The sequence below is a fragment of the Mobula birostris genome, chromosome 8 (assembly GCF_030028105.1).
Source record: "Mobula birostris isolate sMobBir1 chromosome 8, sMobBir1.hap1, whole genome shotgun sequence".
Taxonomy (NCBI): domain Eukaryota; kingdom Metazoa; phylum Chordata; class Chondrichthyes; order Myliobatiformes; family Myliobatidae; genus Mobula; species Mobula birostris.
The window spans coordinates 86,961,525-86,979,650 of NC_092377.1; the positions used below are offsets into that span (position 1 = coordinate 86,961,525).

Consider the following 18,126-nt stretch of genomic DNA (forward strand, 5'->3'; position numbering starts at 1 on the left):
TTGCGGATGTTGTTCCCTTATTCGAGAAAGGGAGTAGGGACAGCCCAGGAAACTATGGACCAGTAAGTCTTACTTCAGTGGTTGGTAAGTTGATGGAAAAGATCCTGAGAGGCAGGATTTATGAATATTTGGAGAGGCATAATATGATTAGGAATAGTCAGCATGTTTTTGTCAAAGGCAGGTCATACCTTCCGAGCCTGACTGAGTTTTTTGAGGATGTGACTAAACTTTGACAAGGGTAGAGCCGTAGATGTAGTGTATATGGATTTTAGCAAGGCATTTGATAAGGTACCCCATGCAAGGCTTATGGAGAAAGTAAGGAGGCATGGGATCCAAGGGGACATTGCTTTGTGGATCCGGAACTGGCTTGCCCACAGGAGGCAAAGAGTGGTCATAGACGGGTCATATTCTGCATGGAGGCCAGTGGCCAGTGCTGTGCCTCAGGGATCTGTTCCGGGACCCCTACTCCTCGTGATTTTTATAAATGACTTGGATGTGGAAGTGGAGGGATGGGTTAGTAAATTTGCTGATGACACAAAGGTTGGGGTGTTGTGGATAGTGTGGAGGGCTGTCAGAGGTTATAGCGGGACATTGATAGGATGCAAAACTGGGCTAAGAAATGGCAGATGGAGTTCATCCAGAAAAGTGTGAGGTGGTTCATTTTGGTAAGTCAAATATGATGGCAGAATATAGCATTAATGGTAAGACTCTTGGCAGTATGGAGGATCAGAGGGATCTTGGGGTCCGAGCCCACAGGACACTCAAAGCTGCTATGCAGGTTGACTCTGTGGTTAAGAAGGCATATGGAGCATTGGCCTTCATCAATCATGGGATTGAGTAGGACAGAGACAAGGGAGAGGGACTGAGTGATTCTTTCAAAGGGTAAATGGTACATCGGGTTTCATTACAGAAATAATGATGTCCTATAGGGCTTTGGCAAGACTACACTTGTAACGATGCATACAACTGTAGTTTCCTTATCTAAGAAAGGATATATTTGCCATGAGGAAGTGTAGCACAGATTAACTAGGCTGGTTCCAAAAATAGTGTGTTTTCTGGAGGTGGGGAGATTGAGTTGGCTAAGCTTCTATTCTATACCGTTTAGAAGAAAGAAAGGAGATCAGAAAGTTCTTAATGAACTTGAGAGGCTAAATGTTTTCCTGACTGAGGAGAGAGGGTGTAGGAACACAGTTTGAAAACGAGAGATGGGTTGTTTAAGAATACAGCAGGACATAGATCAGCTGCAGATTATCTGACCGAATCTGAGGGCTGCACTTTGGGGAGCAAATGTAAAGTGACATTACACAGTTAACTGCAGAACCCCCGAAAGGGCTGCTGTACAGAGGAATCTTGGGAGTCCAAGTCCATAGCTCCCTGAAAGTGGCTGTATGGGTTGAAAGGGTTGTAAAGGCAATGCATGATGCACTAATTTCATTATTCAAGGTACCAAGTTCAAGAATTGGGAGGTTATGCTGCAGCTTTAAAAAACTCTGGTTAGGCTACATGAGGTTCATTGCATTCATTCCTGATTACCCCATAATAGGAAGAATGTGGAGGCTTTGGAGAAGGTGCAAAACAGGCTTATCAGGATATGTGCTATGAGGCGAAGTTAGACCAGCTTGGGTAGTTTTCTCTGGTATGGCAGAAGTTGATGGTCGACAAATTAAAGTTTATAAGATTATGGGGGGCACCGACAGATGACAGCCAATCTCTTTTTCCTGGGGTCAAAATATCTAACACCGGAGGGCATGCATTTGAAGTGTAAGAGGCTGTTCAAATTACATGGGCTGGTTAAGTTACTGTTTTAAACAGAGAATGGCGAGTTCCTGGAATGCACTGTCAGGGGTGTTAGTGGAGGCAAATACACAACAGGCATTTAACAATCTCTTAGATAGATGCGTGAATGGGGTGATGGTGACTTGTGTAGACAAAGGGGACTAATTTAGTAGGATTTTAGTTACTAGCTTAATTAGTTCAGCACACCATTGCTCGTGTGCTATACTGTTCCATGTTCAAAGACTGAGATGAGTCTGTTCAGCTGAGGAAGTTCAGTCGTTCATTCCAAAACAGAGGTTAATAACGTTTATGGAAATCAGGGAACCAAGGAGTTAGCATGATCTTGCTGAGTAGTGAAACAAGCTTGAAGGGCTCTATCCACAAAATGCTGGAGGAACTCAGCAGGCCAGGCTGCACCTATGGAAAAGAGTACGGTCAGCACGTAGGGCCGAGTCCCTTCATCAGGATTAACTCAGCCCGAAACATCGTCTATAATCTTTTCCACAGATGCTGCCCAGCTTGCTGAGTTCCTCCAGCATTTTGTGGGTGTTGCTTGGATTTCCAGCATCTGCAGATTTTCTCTTATTTTTGAAGGACCCTCTACCCTACTCCAGCTCCTGTTTCTAATGTTCTTAACAGCTGATGTATATTATATGTGATGAGTTAAGTGGAAATATATATATTAATATTAATTCATGTTGCACAAAGAAGTTTTGTTTACAAGCTTTCTGGCATGAGGAACAAACTGGGCAATATGAGAGAAACATAAACAAGTAGTATTTGGGGTACTGCAAGTCTGTGCCTTTATTGATGCTTTGCTGCAAGCTTGAGTGCGAGGTGGAGGGTACAGATGCTTTTTTGCTGAAGGGGGTTTGGGGTTCTAACTTTTAACTGTCATTCATTCTTTGGGGCACTCCTCTGTTTTTGTGGATGTTTGCAAAGAAAAAGAATTTCAGGGTGTATACTGTATACATTTCGCTGACATTAAATGTACCCATTGAAACCTAAATGGTAGAAATTATGTACCATTTGAACATCTCAGAACAAAGTAAAGCAATCTGTAATGACCAAAAATGGCAAGCTTTAAATCAAAATATTCATGGGTTCTAACCACAGAACAATTAAGGGACGTAATATAGATTCTGAATGCATGCAAGTTTAACATGAATTCACTACTGCTTCCCCATCAACCAAAAATGTAGCACAATGGCCTGTTCTGTGCTGCATCTCAATCAATCAATCAAAAAATAAATCAATAAATAAATTGAGAAAGAGCAAGACATTACCACTCTCAGTGGCACTGTGAAACTCATCTGAAAGAACGATGAATTCCGCATAGAGTTGAGGGTTAGAATACAGTACATGCTGAAAGACAATTAGTTAATGTGGAGGTCATCAGCAATAAGTTGTGCATTAAAGTATGCATTATTAAATATGCATGTAAACTCACCATAGCCACCTAGCAGAGTGAGCATCTTCGTCTAAATCAGAAACTGAATTGACCATTTTCAGTTCTCCAATCTCGGACGCAAGCGTGTCAACCAGCTGTGATAAGCAGCCAAGAGTCTATTGTTAGATCATGGAAAGGTGTGGTGCTAATAACTAGTTAACTGGTCTGCAGAAGCTTTAACGTCACTGAGAACACCAAGTATTTAGGGCAGGATTTCCCCTGTACTTCAATGAAACATTAGAACTCCCATTGAAGGCAGGCACTTTCCAATGCATGATGCAGTTTATGGGTGACCTCTTAAATAACAATGACCTTTGTAAAAGATCCTGAAAGTATCGCAGAAAAAAAACTGTGATGCAGTGAACTGTCAGCTGTGTAGAAAACAGTAGATTAAAAATGTTAGTAACTGAGCTTTTTACATTGTGTTACACATAAAGCATTCTGTCAGATCATTTAAAACATCTTTATTTCACAAATCCTTCTGCAGATATTAGTAAAATTAAACAAATGTGGTAAAGCAGCAGGGTAATTTCTTTCTGTTGATCCAATTTTCCACAAAACCAACTGATGACAATGATCATTAATACCAACAGCAAACATCTCCAGCAGTGAAAATGTAAAACTGCAAGTACAGAGATTTTGTTTTAATTATTTTACATTTTTCTCACACTTTGCCACATAATTTAAATTTTGCTCAATAGTTAGTGATTTAGAATCTGCAGGGGCCATTTTACTGCAGTGGGGATGAAAATCTCTAAATTGGGCCTGGGCATGACCTTGAAGCACAGTATCTTCTTGTTTTGGTTTACCACAATATCCAATCATAACAATGGAGTTCAACATCCCACAGGTAACGAAAGGTGCTTAAAGGAGAACAGAGCCTCACAAGCAGGTACCACTAGTAAGATGTATACTTAATATTTGTTTGACCAAAAATTCTACCCAGCATGTCACGAGATACCAAGGAACCTCTTTAAAGTAACTTTAAAAAAACAGAAGTGTCCACAAGTAACTTTCAACAAATAGGATTAACCCAAGGCACATTTATTGGTTTTCTCCACAGCGGTTTTACAGTCTGACTGTCTGCAGCATTTCCCGAGTATAAACAAATTCTCCACATGCTGGTAAGTTCCCATCACAACAACTTTTCCATGAAAATTTAATGGCATTGAGCCTAAAGGATTAGGATGCATTGACTTGGAGTAAACTGTATAGCAGGGACAATCATAAAGGGAGAGGTTTGTCTCAGTTTCTTCTGCATTACGATGGGGAAACATTGAGGGCAGTTTACCAGAAAACTATTAGATCAATCTGCACAGATGGAGAGCAACTGATTTATTTAATTAACTGGGTGAGCTGCGTCCACATACAAACTTGGAACTAATTAAGATATAAATGTTAGGTTGTTACTTTATTTTCATTTGTAAGCCTATGTGCATTGAGTTGCCTACAAAGTCAATATTTACAGTGTTTTAATGTTATACTGGTTTCAATAAAGATTCAAACATATTCTAAACTTCAACTACTTTGCAAGGTTTGGATAGTTTTACTCTGGCTAGAAAGAGTCAGAGCTGAACACTGATACCTTCAGCATACATCAGCATCTCTAGACAAATTCAAATCACGACTGCCATCAGTTATTCCAAAATCGCATCCTAAAAGTCAAATTGGTTTGCCTCATCCTGAACCAACATAACAACCATTTCATCCTAATGCATCTCAGTCCGATTGTTTGAAGAACCTCTTGCTCTAGATCTGCCCACAGAGAATCCACTGAATCATGTGCCAGAGTATAGCAAGTTGCTGCGCAAAAAGGTCATGCAGATCCTGTGGACAGCTGCCAGTGCAGTGAATGGCAAACTTTGTTCCTTTCCTGTTGATGGCAAAGTCAGGGGAGAAGGTACTGTTGTTCTACTCAATTAGTATGGGTGCCCGTCCACAAGTCTTGCAACATCTTACTGCTTCTTTCACAAGATCAACTCTAGCTGGTATCTTAGTCCTGAGAGTGGAGAAAAATTATATTTGTACCAGGCACATTGGTACATTCCAAGCTTCATTTGACATGCACTTTTTAAAAAAAATCATTATCAAAGGTAGAGTTACACTAATTCACAAGTACAGCCAAAATACAATTTGCTTTCAGCTCCAATCAGATGCATAAACATTGAGGAAACATTAAAGTGTGATGCTCAAAAAAATAAAAATGACATTTTAAATGAATAAATCTTGACTTAAACATCATATCAGGGCATTATATATAAATAATGGACAGGCAAGATGCACTTTTAACAAAAATATTCAGCAGGAATGGCTTCTGTGATCTAGTTCAAACTATCTAAACAGTATGCTTACGGATTGTTGGAGATAAGTTTTAAAGTAGCAGCGGGCTATTCCATAAAAAATTCCACTGTGGCTAAAAGAAAACAAAGTCACATGTTGCAATATGCATCAGCTGGGTTACAAACAGACTTCCTAAATTCTAAACTGCAGTGACCACAACTGAATTCCACAGAACTCACATTGTGAAAACAAGCTTTTTGCCAACATAAGTACCAATTATCTTTGTTTATATTTCTTACAGAAGGGCAGTTATGCAAAACAGAATCTCTAGTCTTTTAACCAGTTAATCCAACTTTTGCTAAAAACATGAAGGAACACGTCTGTATTTATGTGACAGCTTTCAGGGCCCAAGGGTATATTATGATTAGTCACAGTATTTCTCATTTCAACCAACTAAATAATGAATTAGATCACAATGTATACATTTTCACTTGAGAATATGAAATGTAATGACTGTATTACATCATTCAGAAAAAAGAGCAACAGTTTATAATATAAATAAAGTTGAATACAGTTTTCGTAGCTTTAAATTATCTTCAGTTACTAAGATTTATGCAACAAAAGGGATTTCAGAAGTAGATACAAGGCAACGAAAACAAGCTTTCTCAATCTAACCAATCTTGGTTCTACCCACACGCTTCATTGTCTTTAAATTTTTAGTCTGTTCAGCAACTAGAAGAACAGAATTTTCTTCAATTATTGTGAATGGTCATGCCATTTCTTCTAAACACCCAATCCATCCCTCACTCTGTCACTCTCTGTTAAGGAACAGCTCAATTGCTGGATCTAATCTGGATCAAGTGTGTCTACTCATTGCTGTATTTAACTGGTGGCCTTCAGATCCCCCGTCTCCCACCAAAGCTCAGAAAGTGCCTCTCTAGACATAGTACCTCGCCACTTTGCTTCCAAAGAGCTGCTTAAAATTAACCACCTATACCTCCTGGTACCTCACAGCGGTCTGGTGTTAATTTGTGGTTTATAATACTCTCGTGAAGAACTACTTCCATTGACATAGCTAATAACTTCTTGTAACGCCAAAGGAAACTCAACAAAAGGGAAATTAGATATGGAATATGAACAGAAATTCAGAAAATTAATCTAGCCCCTTTATCTTGGGTCTGATATCCTTGCACTTCTACAAACAAACTCCAGCTGATGCAGTTTTGCACATGCGTTTACTTTGTGAACTATCAGTACAATTTTCTGCTCCAATCTGCACTTTTATCATGCCACCTAACGTAGTGCACTGAGCACCAGTCAACATGTACATGTCACCATTCCTTCACTGACGTCATGGTGAAAAGCTGATTCCTAAGTACCAGTTACATCCTACAGAATTCTCCTTCTATATCCTAGCCTCTATATAAAAAAAGTTGATTCTAATCATATCCGGAGTTATTTTTGTTGACAGCCTTTAATCAAAAGTTGTCAAATTGGCAGCCAATTATAAATAACATCTATATCTAGCATGCTGATGAAGTTCATCTAGGCTTGCTGAACATGCCTTACCTTCTACGAGTCCATTTGATGGATTGTGATCAGCTTGTACTTGTCCTCTCACCCACTCTGTCCCTAGTTAAACTACTAACAATTGCAGCTGAGCTTTTGACTGTCTCAGCAGTACGTCTGCAGGAAAAAAGGAAATACAGCCAGGGTGGGATCATTTCCTCATCTCTCAAGCATGCTTCCTGGCATGTCCACTGATGGTAAAGCACTGACTGGACTGAACTGCTCTACTGCATCCTCCCCCCACTTACCCTGTCCACCCTGACCAAAATAAAAAAGCAACGGGCAGGACGGTAGGGGTTTGGCTGAAGAAATAACGAAAGGAAAAAAAACAAACTAGCACAAAAAGCAAGGATACACGTTGAAGAGGTTTATAAATTACTTCTGTTAAAAACACTGTAACAAGATTACAATACCTTAAAAAAACTCCCTTTCCTCAGCTCAACCAGACTTGACATTCTCAGAGGCTATTTGGGAAAGTTTCAGGGTTAGCCAGACGGACCTGAAATCAAAGACATTTAATAGTTATTCCATGCTGAAGGAAATACTGATGTGCATTGCAAAACCACCAGCCAAAACACATTCGGCCAAATTCTATGACAGCACTATCCTCTCCTTCAATCCATAAAGCAAAGTAACATTATAAACTGGCCCCAAATCAGAACACAACACAAAGTTTAGCAACACTCTCTTCCAGTGTCCTCTCAGCTCGTAATGTTAAAAACAGCTTACTGATCATTAACTATAAAAACTTAAAGAGATGTCCAGTTCTTCTGTGTTAAGACTGCATGTTAAACACGCAGCTGCTTGCTCTTAAGTTTAAATTTGGAAAACAAGCTTATTCATTAACTTCATTTTTAAACTAATTATAAACCTAATCCTTTCTCAGTTGACCACAAAGTGATTAGTTATAGGTGCAAAGCAAAAATTGTTTTCTCACAACTGGTTACTCTCAAAGAGTTGCCCATATCTGGAGATCCTTTACAATCTTTTAATCAGAGCCAAATATCTCAAAGTTGTTACAGCAGGGCAGCAACATATTGAATAAATTTTATCCCTTTGATACAAGTTCAATTGCTCAAGATCTATGAAATATACAATACACCAATGCACATGTGTGCGCACACACACTCCAGGACTCATAAATGAAAGCCCCCCTCATGAGCCTCTTCTACAATTCATTCTCTCTGGCATGGTCATAGACAGATGCATGTCCAACATGTAAATTAACAAAGACAATGTCAGGTAGACATGTCCTCCCTGTTGCTTCACTCACTATCTGCCACAGCCACCTGGGTAATTCAGCGCTCCACTAACATTCTCAACCGCTACAGAAGTGAGAGTGCTACCAAATAAACTACTCGTGACTCCTACGTACGTACATACTCACCCAATCATAGATAGGGCTTAAAGACATTTTGCAGCAACTCCACAGATACGTCAAAAAGATAGCTGAAAGGGGAGTGATACTGTTCCTGCCATTCAGGCTTTTCACATTCGATGATCGGGGAGTGGGAGTGCTAAGGATTAGGGCAAATGGTGAGATTGGTATTGTTAGTTAAATCACAGTTTCAAGAAGACATGATAACTTTGGCAGGAGCATCAAATGGAATTGTATGGGTTGAGGTAAAGAGTACAAAGGTGGTAGTCATGCTATAACAGGAAGACAGTCCAAGGAAGATAGAAAAGCAGAATTGTAGGTAAAATTGAGAAGTGCAAAAACAGGCAGCCATTTACTGTTTTCTTATTATAATACAGGCCATTCAGCTCATCAGCCACACGGTGGCTGCCAGCAGGGTAGTCCCATTCCACCTCCCCTTATTGCCTTAAAACTTAGTCACTCCCTCACATGCTCGTCAAATCTCCTTGGATTCTTATTGTTACATACTTGCACTGAGGACCAATTTGCGACAGCCAATTAGCCTACTAACATGTATTTGGAAAGAGGGAGAAATCTGAAGCAGCCAGCTGAAAGCTACACCGGTACAGGAAGAACATTCAGGGTCCAAGATTGAGCTCAGGATCCTCGGAGATGTGAGGCAATAGTACTAGCTGCTGAACTACTGTGCTCTCGAAACCTTGGACGATTTCAACTAGCTTACATAGAGTCGATATAAAAAGGCATAGAGTTCCTAAAATACATACAAGAGAATCTTCTGTGCTGATATTAGCAAATCCAACAAGAGAAGGGAAAGTTCTGCATTCAGCTTTAGCGAAAGTTGCTAGGAAATAGAATACGTATCAATATGAGAGCATTACTGTGGTGGTGATAATTCAATTAAAGTTATCATTGATATGGAAATGGATGAAGACAAGATAGAATCAAAGATTCTAATTTGTGGCAAGCGCAATTTTACTGGATTAGAAGTGGTTTAGTAAGAATTACCTTAAAATAGTTTTGCAGTTAAATCACTCTCAGAGCACCAGGAGGCATTTAAGGAAGTTGTTCAAGGTTAACATTTTCCTACAAAGATATAGTGTGTGACTGCTGAATCTAGAGGCATCAAAAGACAAAGAAGATATGGCAAAAAACGTGTATTTCAGACAAGTTCAAGTTTCAAGCTTAATTATTGTTCAACCATACATGAATATAGCCAAACGGAACAGCATTCCTCCTGGGCCAAGGTGCAAAACACATTACCAACAGCACGTTGTACACAGCACACAGCATAAATAGTCCATATGGCTATGATCTCAGAAAACAGTCTCAAAGGGAAAAATAACATATCCCAAGTCCCTGAGTGGGTCCTGGTCCAGGTTGTTCTTCCACAGAGCGAACACTAGAGGGCAGCATCAACTGAAGGGGCCAGCCCCCAAACCAATATGAAATGCAGTGGTACACAACCAGCTCCGGCATCTCCTTCACCAGCATCCACAGCAACTGAGTCCGAGGCACGTGGGCCTCGTCTGCGCGACAAATGAGGCAACACAGCTACCCCGCCATCAGTCTCACCAACAAACCAGTGCCCTAACTACCAATGTCCAACAGATTGTTGTGATTACAATAGAAGTGTCCAAAACTACCACTTCCACATTTTTTTTTGAACTGTGGACCATTTTGGCACAGTAGTACACAGCAGGTCCAGGCAACAACACAAAAACAGTTCACAATAAACCCAGCTCCATCGCTATCGAAAAACTCGCTGACGTGATAATTCTGAAGTAGTTGATGTTTTTAGTATCTAGCAGTGACTTGTAATTGTAAAAGAGACGTATAGGATGAACAAATACACCTTTGACTGAAGCCAGAGTGACCACTGTGTCTGAGCACCCCGCCAGCTTACTGGAATTGGACGTTGTGAACACGTGGGACTTAGAAAAGCAAAGGAGTATGAAAGAAATACTAGCAGGCAAAATCAATAAAAATCCAAATACGTTTTACAAGTACGGAAGGAGGAGCAGGTTAACTCGGAAGGAAGGCCTGAAGGGCTGAAAGCTAATGTGGAGGTGGACGGCTTGTTTAACTTTCTATGTGGGATAAATCATACAAGAAGCAAATGTTTGTAATCCACTTCTGGGAAAGTATGGTTCTTCATTTATAAAGGCATAAGTTAATCAGAGGGCAATCAGCATATTTTAAGGAAATATCCTCTCTTACTAACCTGACTGACATTTTGGTCACCGAGTTCCAAGTATGCCATGTAAATTTCAGCAAGACTTCTGACAAGGTGGCAGATAGGTCAAGACAGCAAAAGCAAATGAAATCCAAGAGATGGAGGCATATTGAATACAGATCAGTACCAGGAAGTACAGGGTTGACAATTGATTAGGGGACTGGAAGGGCCGTAACCAGCTCAACAGGAGACAGATCTTCGTTTTTGTAATGTATATTAATGGTTTAAGCCCAAATGTCAGAGGCATAACAAAGAGGGTTGCAGATTAGGGAAAAAATTAAGCCACGTAGTTGATGGTGAGGAGGAAATCCTTAGACAGAAACAGAAGGTGTAGAATAAGACAGGGTAATATACAATATGAGAGGGTATTGGGTGGCATAAGTACAAAGAGACATCAGAATGTACACACTCCAATAGCATCTACCTTTGCACAAGAGCTGAGATAGCAAGGACCAACATGCGCATTAACAACAGAGCCAGAGCCGCATCACCCAGAGCACCTACCGCCTTCACCTGCAGCCGCGGTGAAAGAGACTGTCACTCTCGAGAAAGTGCAAATAACCCCAAGTCTACAACCCCAAGAACCATCAGAAAAAGTGTCACACTATCATCTCCGGAGAAGTACAGATGCCGCTGACGACAAAGTATAACGAGACACTGGAGAGTACATACACAGGTACGCAAGGTAATAATACAGATTAATAAAGTACATAAGAATTCACACCAGACGCCTTCCTTTATTAGTAGAGACAGATTACAAAAACAGGGAGATTATGCTCAGATTTTATATAAAACAATCAGCTCAGGTACAGTACATAGTCTTGCGGCCACAGATATGATTGCACTGGAGAGGAGGCAGGACTGAAAGTCACACATATGAGGAAGGTCAGATAACCTGTGGAGTTTTCTTCAGAACAGGGGAGGCTGAGGAGAGACAACTGAAGTGCATAAAGTTAAAAATAAACTAAATAAATAACAAAGATCTGTAAACAACAGGAATTCTGCAGATGCTGGAAATTCAAGCAACACACATCAAAGTTGCTGGTGAATGCAGCAGGCCAGGCAGCATCTCTAGGAAGAGGTACAGTCGACGTTTCGGGCCGAGACCCTTCGTCAGGACTAACTGAAGGAAGAGCTAGTAAGAGGTTTGAACAAAGACCTATTGTTTTTTTTTTCTCTCAGAGTTGTAAATCGCAAGGCATGGAATTAATTGGTGAAAGCATTAGAGGAGAGATGAAAACTTCACTAACGGGTAATATGGAGGCTAGGAATTCTGTCTGAAGGAGTAATGGAGGCAGAAAGCATCACCACACTGAAGAGCATTTGGATTTGTACTTGTCAGTAAGGTTGGCATTGGTAGCTCGTTTACCACCAACACCAATAAAAGATTTCCCATCACAAATAATAAATTTTCTGTTATGAAAATGGAATTAATATCAGTATAACTTTACAATTTACATTTCAAAAGGACTAGAATACGAAAGCAAGACTTTATAAAGAACTGGTGAGGCCTCACTTGGTGTATTGTGAGCAGTTTGGGGGCCCTTATCTTAGAAAGGACGTGCTGAAACTGGAGAGGGTTCAAATGAGGTTCACAAAACTGATTCCAGGATTAATCAGCTTGTCATATGAAGAGCATTTGACGACTCTGGGACTGTATTCACTGGAATTCAGAAGAATTGAGGGGTGACCTAATTGAAACCTATTGAATGGTGAAAGGTCTTGATAGAGTGGAAGTGGACAGGATGTTTCCTATGGTGGGAGTGTCTAAGACCAGAGGGGACAGCCTCAGAATATAGGGGTGTTCTTCAAGAATGGTGATGAGGAGGAATTTCTTTAGCCAGAGAGTAGTAAATCTGTGGCCAAATCTTTATGTATATTTAAGCCAGAAGATCTGGGCTGAGAGGAAAATGGATCAGGCAAGATGAGATAGTGGTACAGACTCAATGTGCCAAATGGCCGAATTCTGCTCTGATATCTTACGGTCTATGGTCTTTACAAGAAAATATCATCTTATGATATGTATATATTATCATTAATATAGCTCAAAGGTCATGATGCAATGCATGAATCTAAATATTTTTGAAATGTGGTTACTGTGCTAGATTTTTATGGTTAAAACTTTGCTAATGAGTCACAATTTAATAGTTTATTGACAGAGAAACAGTAAAATTGGCTAAGAAAACTTCTTGGTGCTCTCCACATTGCCTTATCCCACCACCAACCATTCCAAACCTCAGACATTGCTTTAAAATGGACAGTAATTCAGTATGTATTCAGTCTTGCAATAAGGTTCAGGACTGGCTCAATTCCTGCTAAAGCAGGAAATGTCTGCTCTGCCAACTCAGCTGAAACAGTTGCTATACCAACTGCAACAGACAGCTCCCCTCTCCAGAAAAATGCTGCTGTTTCTACATTAATTTGTTTACACAGTCTATGTTTTTATGAATGGAATACTGGTCCAAGATCTCATCCAACAGGAAGCAACACAGCATGGTCAGAGTCAGTGCTCTGAGGTACGAGAAAAAATAGCAAAACACAAACTTCCAGGCTGGAAAGGATATCATCATCATCATTATCAGGTGCCATGCCCAGTTTGAGATCTGACTGCCATGGCCCACACACTCCTGTTTCGGGTCAAATGGATCAATTAATTGGTATTCATTTCCAATTCTCTGGCTGCTGTCTCCATCATCATTTGTCTTTGTCTTCTTCTTGCTTTCTTCCTTTCAGTCTTTCCCATAATTACCGTGCATTCTAACTCCTCTTTCCTAATCACATGTCCAATGAAGTTACGTTGCCTTTTCATGATCTCATACATTATTTCTCCTTTTGTGTTTGCTCTGTTCATGACATGCTCGTTAGATAATTGTTTCGTCCATGATATTCTTTGCATCCTCCTCAAAAACCTCATCTCTGCTGCTACAATTCGTTTCCTCATGTTACTAAATATTGTCCAACATTCTGAGCCATATAACATAACGGGATAAACATAACATTTCTGTACTCTGAGGCGGGTTGTCATGCCTAGTTTAGTATTGGTCAGTATACTCTTCATTCTCGTAAAGGTGTCTTTTGCCATCTCTATTCTTCTTTTGATGTCTAAGTCGCACCTGCCATCTGATGTCACCCAGCTTCCTAAGTAGCAAAAGTTCTTTACTTGTTTTATGTCTTCTCCATTTATTCTCAGCCTGCAGATAGGATTCTCCTTCTTTCTGGATATCACCATACATTCTGTCTTTTTGCAATTGATAGATAGACCCATTTTTGCACTTTCTTCAACAATTATATCAATTAAGTTTTGTAACTCTTCCTCTGTACTTGCAATTAACACAGTATCATCTGCATATCTGAAATTATTGATGTTTTCACCACCAACTTTGACTCCCAAGATGTCTCTTATTTTTTGTAGTATTGTTTCACTGTACACATTAATTAAATCAGGGGAGAAAACACACCCTTGTCTAATGCCTCTCTTTATTTTCGAAAACTGACTCACTTCTCCATCTATTCTTACAGCGGCAGTTTGCTCCCAGTACAGATTTCTGATTAGGCGGACGTCTTTCAAATTTAGATCTAGAGTTTTCTGTAATATTTCAAATAACTTATTGTGCTTCACTTTACCAAATGCTTTTGTGTAGTCAATAAAACAAACAAACCTTTTTGCACTTGAATAGCTCGTTCTGATAGTATCCTTAACATCAATATTGTGTTTCTTGTACCTTTGCCTTTCACAAAACCACATTGTTCTTTGACTATTTCAGCTTGTATCTTACTTTTAGCTCTCGTCATCAAAATTCTTAGAAGTATCTTGGTGACTTGACTCATTAAACTTATGGTCCTATTTAATTCACATTTTATTGCTCCAGCTTTCTTAGGAAGAGTGATAAATACTAATTTTTTCCATCTGTTCTGGTATTATTCCAGTCTCATAAATGTCATTGATTAAATCAGTAAGTTTTTCAATTCCATAATCTTCAACGGCAATAATTTGTTCTATTACTAATTCATCAGGACCTGCTGCCTTCTCTTTCTTCATCTTATTTATCGCATTACGAACTTCAGATTTTAAAATAATTGGACCTTCAATGGTTTTCTTAATTTCTGGTTTTTCGCCTCGATCGTCTTCAAACAATTCCAGAATATACTCAGTCCATCTGTTCATAATCTCATCTTTTTTCATGATAGTGGTACCTTCCTTTACTTGCAAACATCCACCTGAAGAACAGAGGAGCTTTTTACCAGTGATATTCTTGATTTGTTGATGTAACCTTTTTGGATCAGTAATAGGGATTCTTTCTATTTGCTCACATTCCTGGTTTAACCATTCTTCTTAGCTTTTTGACATAAGCTTTTAACTTTTTATCTAAGGACTTATATACTATAGAATTTGCTTTCTTCCGTCTCCTTTCTTCCATCAGATTTTTGATTTCATCTGTCATCCATTTATTCTTTGTGCTTTTTTTCTTTTTCAGGAATCACTGACTTTGCTGATTCTACCAAGGCATCCTTTAGAGAGTTAAATTTCATTTCTACATGATTGCTATCATCTTCAACAGATTCTATTTCTAGACTTTGAAATCTATCCTTTACTTCAATTGTAAATTTTTTAAAAAGTTTTAGTAAAACTTAAAAAACTAAAACCTGAACTACTTCTTTGACTACTTGCAATTAATTAAAGAAGAAAACTTAAGACAAAAATTTACAATTTAGGTAAGGAAAGGAGATACAACATAATTTATCTTTGACAAACCTCTAAAGACGCACAATGAAGAGCATCATGGCATGGTATGGAAACCCAAGAATGTAAATGACTACAGGAAGTCCATCACAGGGAAGGTCCCCCCCCCCAAAACATCGAAAACCTCTACACGGAGAGCTGCCAAAAATAGCAGCATCCATCAAAGACCCACACCATCCGGGCATGTTCTCTTCTTGTTACTACCATCAGACAGGAAGTATAGAAAACGTGGGTCTCTCACCACCAAGTTCGGGAACAGTTATTGCCCTACAACCATCAGGCTCCTGAACCAGTGTGGATAACTACACCGGCCACAACTCCAAACTGATTCTATGACCTATCCTCCCCCCATCTTTTTATTCTGGCATCATTCCCCTTCCTTTCCAGTCCTGAAGAAGGGTCTCAGCCTGAAACATTGACTGTTTATTCACTTCCATAGACGTTGCCTAACCTGCTGAGTTCCTCTAGCACTGTGTGCGTGTGTGATGCTCTGGATTTCCAGAATCTGCAGAATCTCTTTTGTTTATAGAAACCCTACAACACAATACAGGCCCTTTGGCCCACGATGCTGTGCCGAACAAGTACTTATTTTAGAAATTACCGAGGGTTACCCATAGCCCTCTATTTTTTTAGGCTCCACGTACCTATCTAGGAGTCTCTTAAAAGACCCCATCATATCTGCCTCCACCACTGTCAATGGCAGCCCATTCCACGCCCTCACCACCTTCTGCGTAAAAAACTTACCCCCGTCATCTCCCCTGTACCTGCTTCCGAACACCTTAGAACTGTGCCCTCTTGTGTGAGCCATTTCAGCCCTGGGAAAAAGCCTCTGACTAACCACACAATCAATGCCTCTCATCATCTTATACACCTCTATCAGGTCACCTCTCGTCCTCCGTCGCTCCAAAGAGAAAAGGCCGAGTTCGCTCAACCCAAGTTCATTCAACTCAAACATTTACCACAAATGTTTAATTAGAATACCACCTTAAATTAAGGGACTCACCCATTGAAATTGAAGGACTGATACTAGCAATTTTTTCCACACAATGGGATAATGGAAAGTATTTATGGACTAAAAATTGGGGGATAAAACTAATTAGATGCAAAGGGAAAGTGTGGAGTTTAGGCCTTGGACATGAACCAAAATGAGAGGAATGACACCTTCTTCATCTGCAGGTTTCTTGTGAAGAGGTATTTGATGCTTGTTATTACTTGTTGTCATCCCCTTTGCATCTTGTGAAATGATCCTGCCGGCTATTATTCAGCTTAGAGCAAAACAACTGATGGCGATCTCAGCAAGTTGAGCAGCGTCTGTCGGGGGGGGGGGGGAGAGGGGGCGCGTGGTGACACACCAAATCAGCCAAATGGTTTTATAAGTCACATAGTTAATTAAATGGAAGTCTGTTTTTGGAGACCTGTGTGCAGAATTGTCTGTTTCAATTGACTGTAGTAAAAATACACCTGCATCCAGAAGGTCCAACTGCTGGTCAGTCAGCAGCCTGGCAAAAACTACACCACCAAGAGAAAAGAACACTCCAAGCAATGCTATGAAAAAGTTATTGAAAAGCAAAAGTCAGGAGATGGATACAGGAGAAGTTCCAAATCACTGACTATCTCTTGTAGTACAGTTAAGTTAATCATCATGAAATGGAAAGAATATGGCACAGCTGTAAATCTGCCTAGAGCAGCCCGTCCTCAAAAACTGAATGACTGTGCAAGAAGGGGACTAGTGAGGGAGGGCACCAAGAGAACTCTGGAGGAGTTACAAGCCTCAGTGGCTGAGATGGGAGAGACTGCGCATGTAACAACTGTTGCCCAGGTTCACCAGTCGCAGCTTTATAGGAGAGTGGCAAAGAGAAGCCACTGTTGAAAAAAACTCACATGAAATCTTGGCTGGAGTTTACCAGAAGGCCTGTGGGAGACTCTGAAGTCATCTGGAAGAAGGTTCTATGGTCTGATGAAACCAAAATTGAGGTTTTTGGCTATCAGACTGAATACTACGTTTGGCATAAGCCTGCCAAACACCGCACATCATCAAAAACACACCATCCCTACTGTGAAGCATGGTGGTGGCTGCATCATGCTGTGGGGATGGTTCACTGCAGCAGGCCCTGGAAGGCTTGTGAAGGTAGAAGATAAAATGACTGCAGCAAAATAGAGGTAGGAAAATCAGATGCAGTCTGCAAGAGAATTGCAACTTGGGAGAAGATTTGTTTTCCAGCAAGACAATGACTCCAAGAATATAGCCAAAGCTACACAAGAATGACTTAAAAACCACAAAGTTACTGTCTTGGAGTTACCAGGTCAGAGTCCATACCTCAATCCAATTGAGAATTTATGAATTTAAAAACACAAACACGAGGAAATCTGCAGATGCTGGAAATTCAAGCAACACACATAAAAAACGCTGGTGAATGCAGCAGGCCAGGCAGCATCTATCGCAAGAGGTACAGTCAACGTTTCGGGCCGAGTCCTGATGAAGAGTCTTGGACTTGTGACAATGTGACAGAGGTTGTGCAGTTTTGCAAAGAAGAGTGGAGGAAAATTGCACTGCCCAGATGTGCAAAGCTGCAAGAGACCCATCCACACAGACTCTGCTATAATTGCTGCCAAAGGTGCATCTACTGAATACCGACTTGAGGGTGGGGGGGAAGGTGAATTCTTATGCAATCTATTATTTTGTGTTTTGTATTTGTAAT

General features: G+C 40.2%; 1 protein-coding gene across 9 annotated transcripts in view; it reads right to left on the reverse strand.

Annotated features, from left to right (window-relative positions):
- Window positions 1-18,126, reverse strand: part of LOC140201452 (ras and Rab interactor 2-like) — a 170,968-nt gene that overhangs the window by 54,716 nt on the left and 98,126 nt on the right. For 5 of the 9 annotated variants that reach the window (XM_072265579.1, XM_072265580.1, XM_072265585.1 and 2 more), the window contains 2 exons: window positions 7,489-7,574; window positions 3,227-3,321 (listed from right to left, as the gene is read on the reverse strand). In XM_072265579.1, the coding sequence (XP_072121680.1) occupies window positions 3,227-3,321; window positions 7,489-7,530 (137 nt within the window). In that variant the 5' untranslated portion in view covers window positions 7,531-7,574. Of the gene's footprint in view, window positions 1-3,226; window positions 3,322-7,075; window positions 7,182-7,488; window positions 7,577-8,462; window positions 8,482-18,126 lie in introns of those variants that run through there. The other 4 variants (XM_072265584.1, XM_072265586.1, XM_072265588.1 and 1 more) reach the window with 4 other exon arrangements.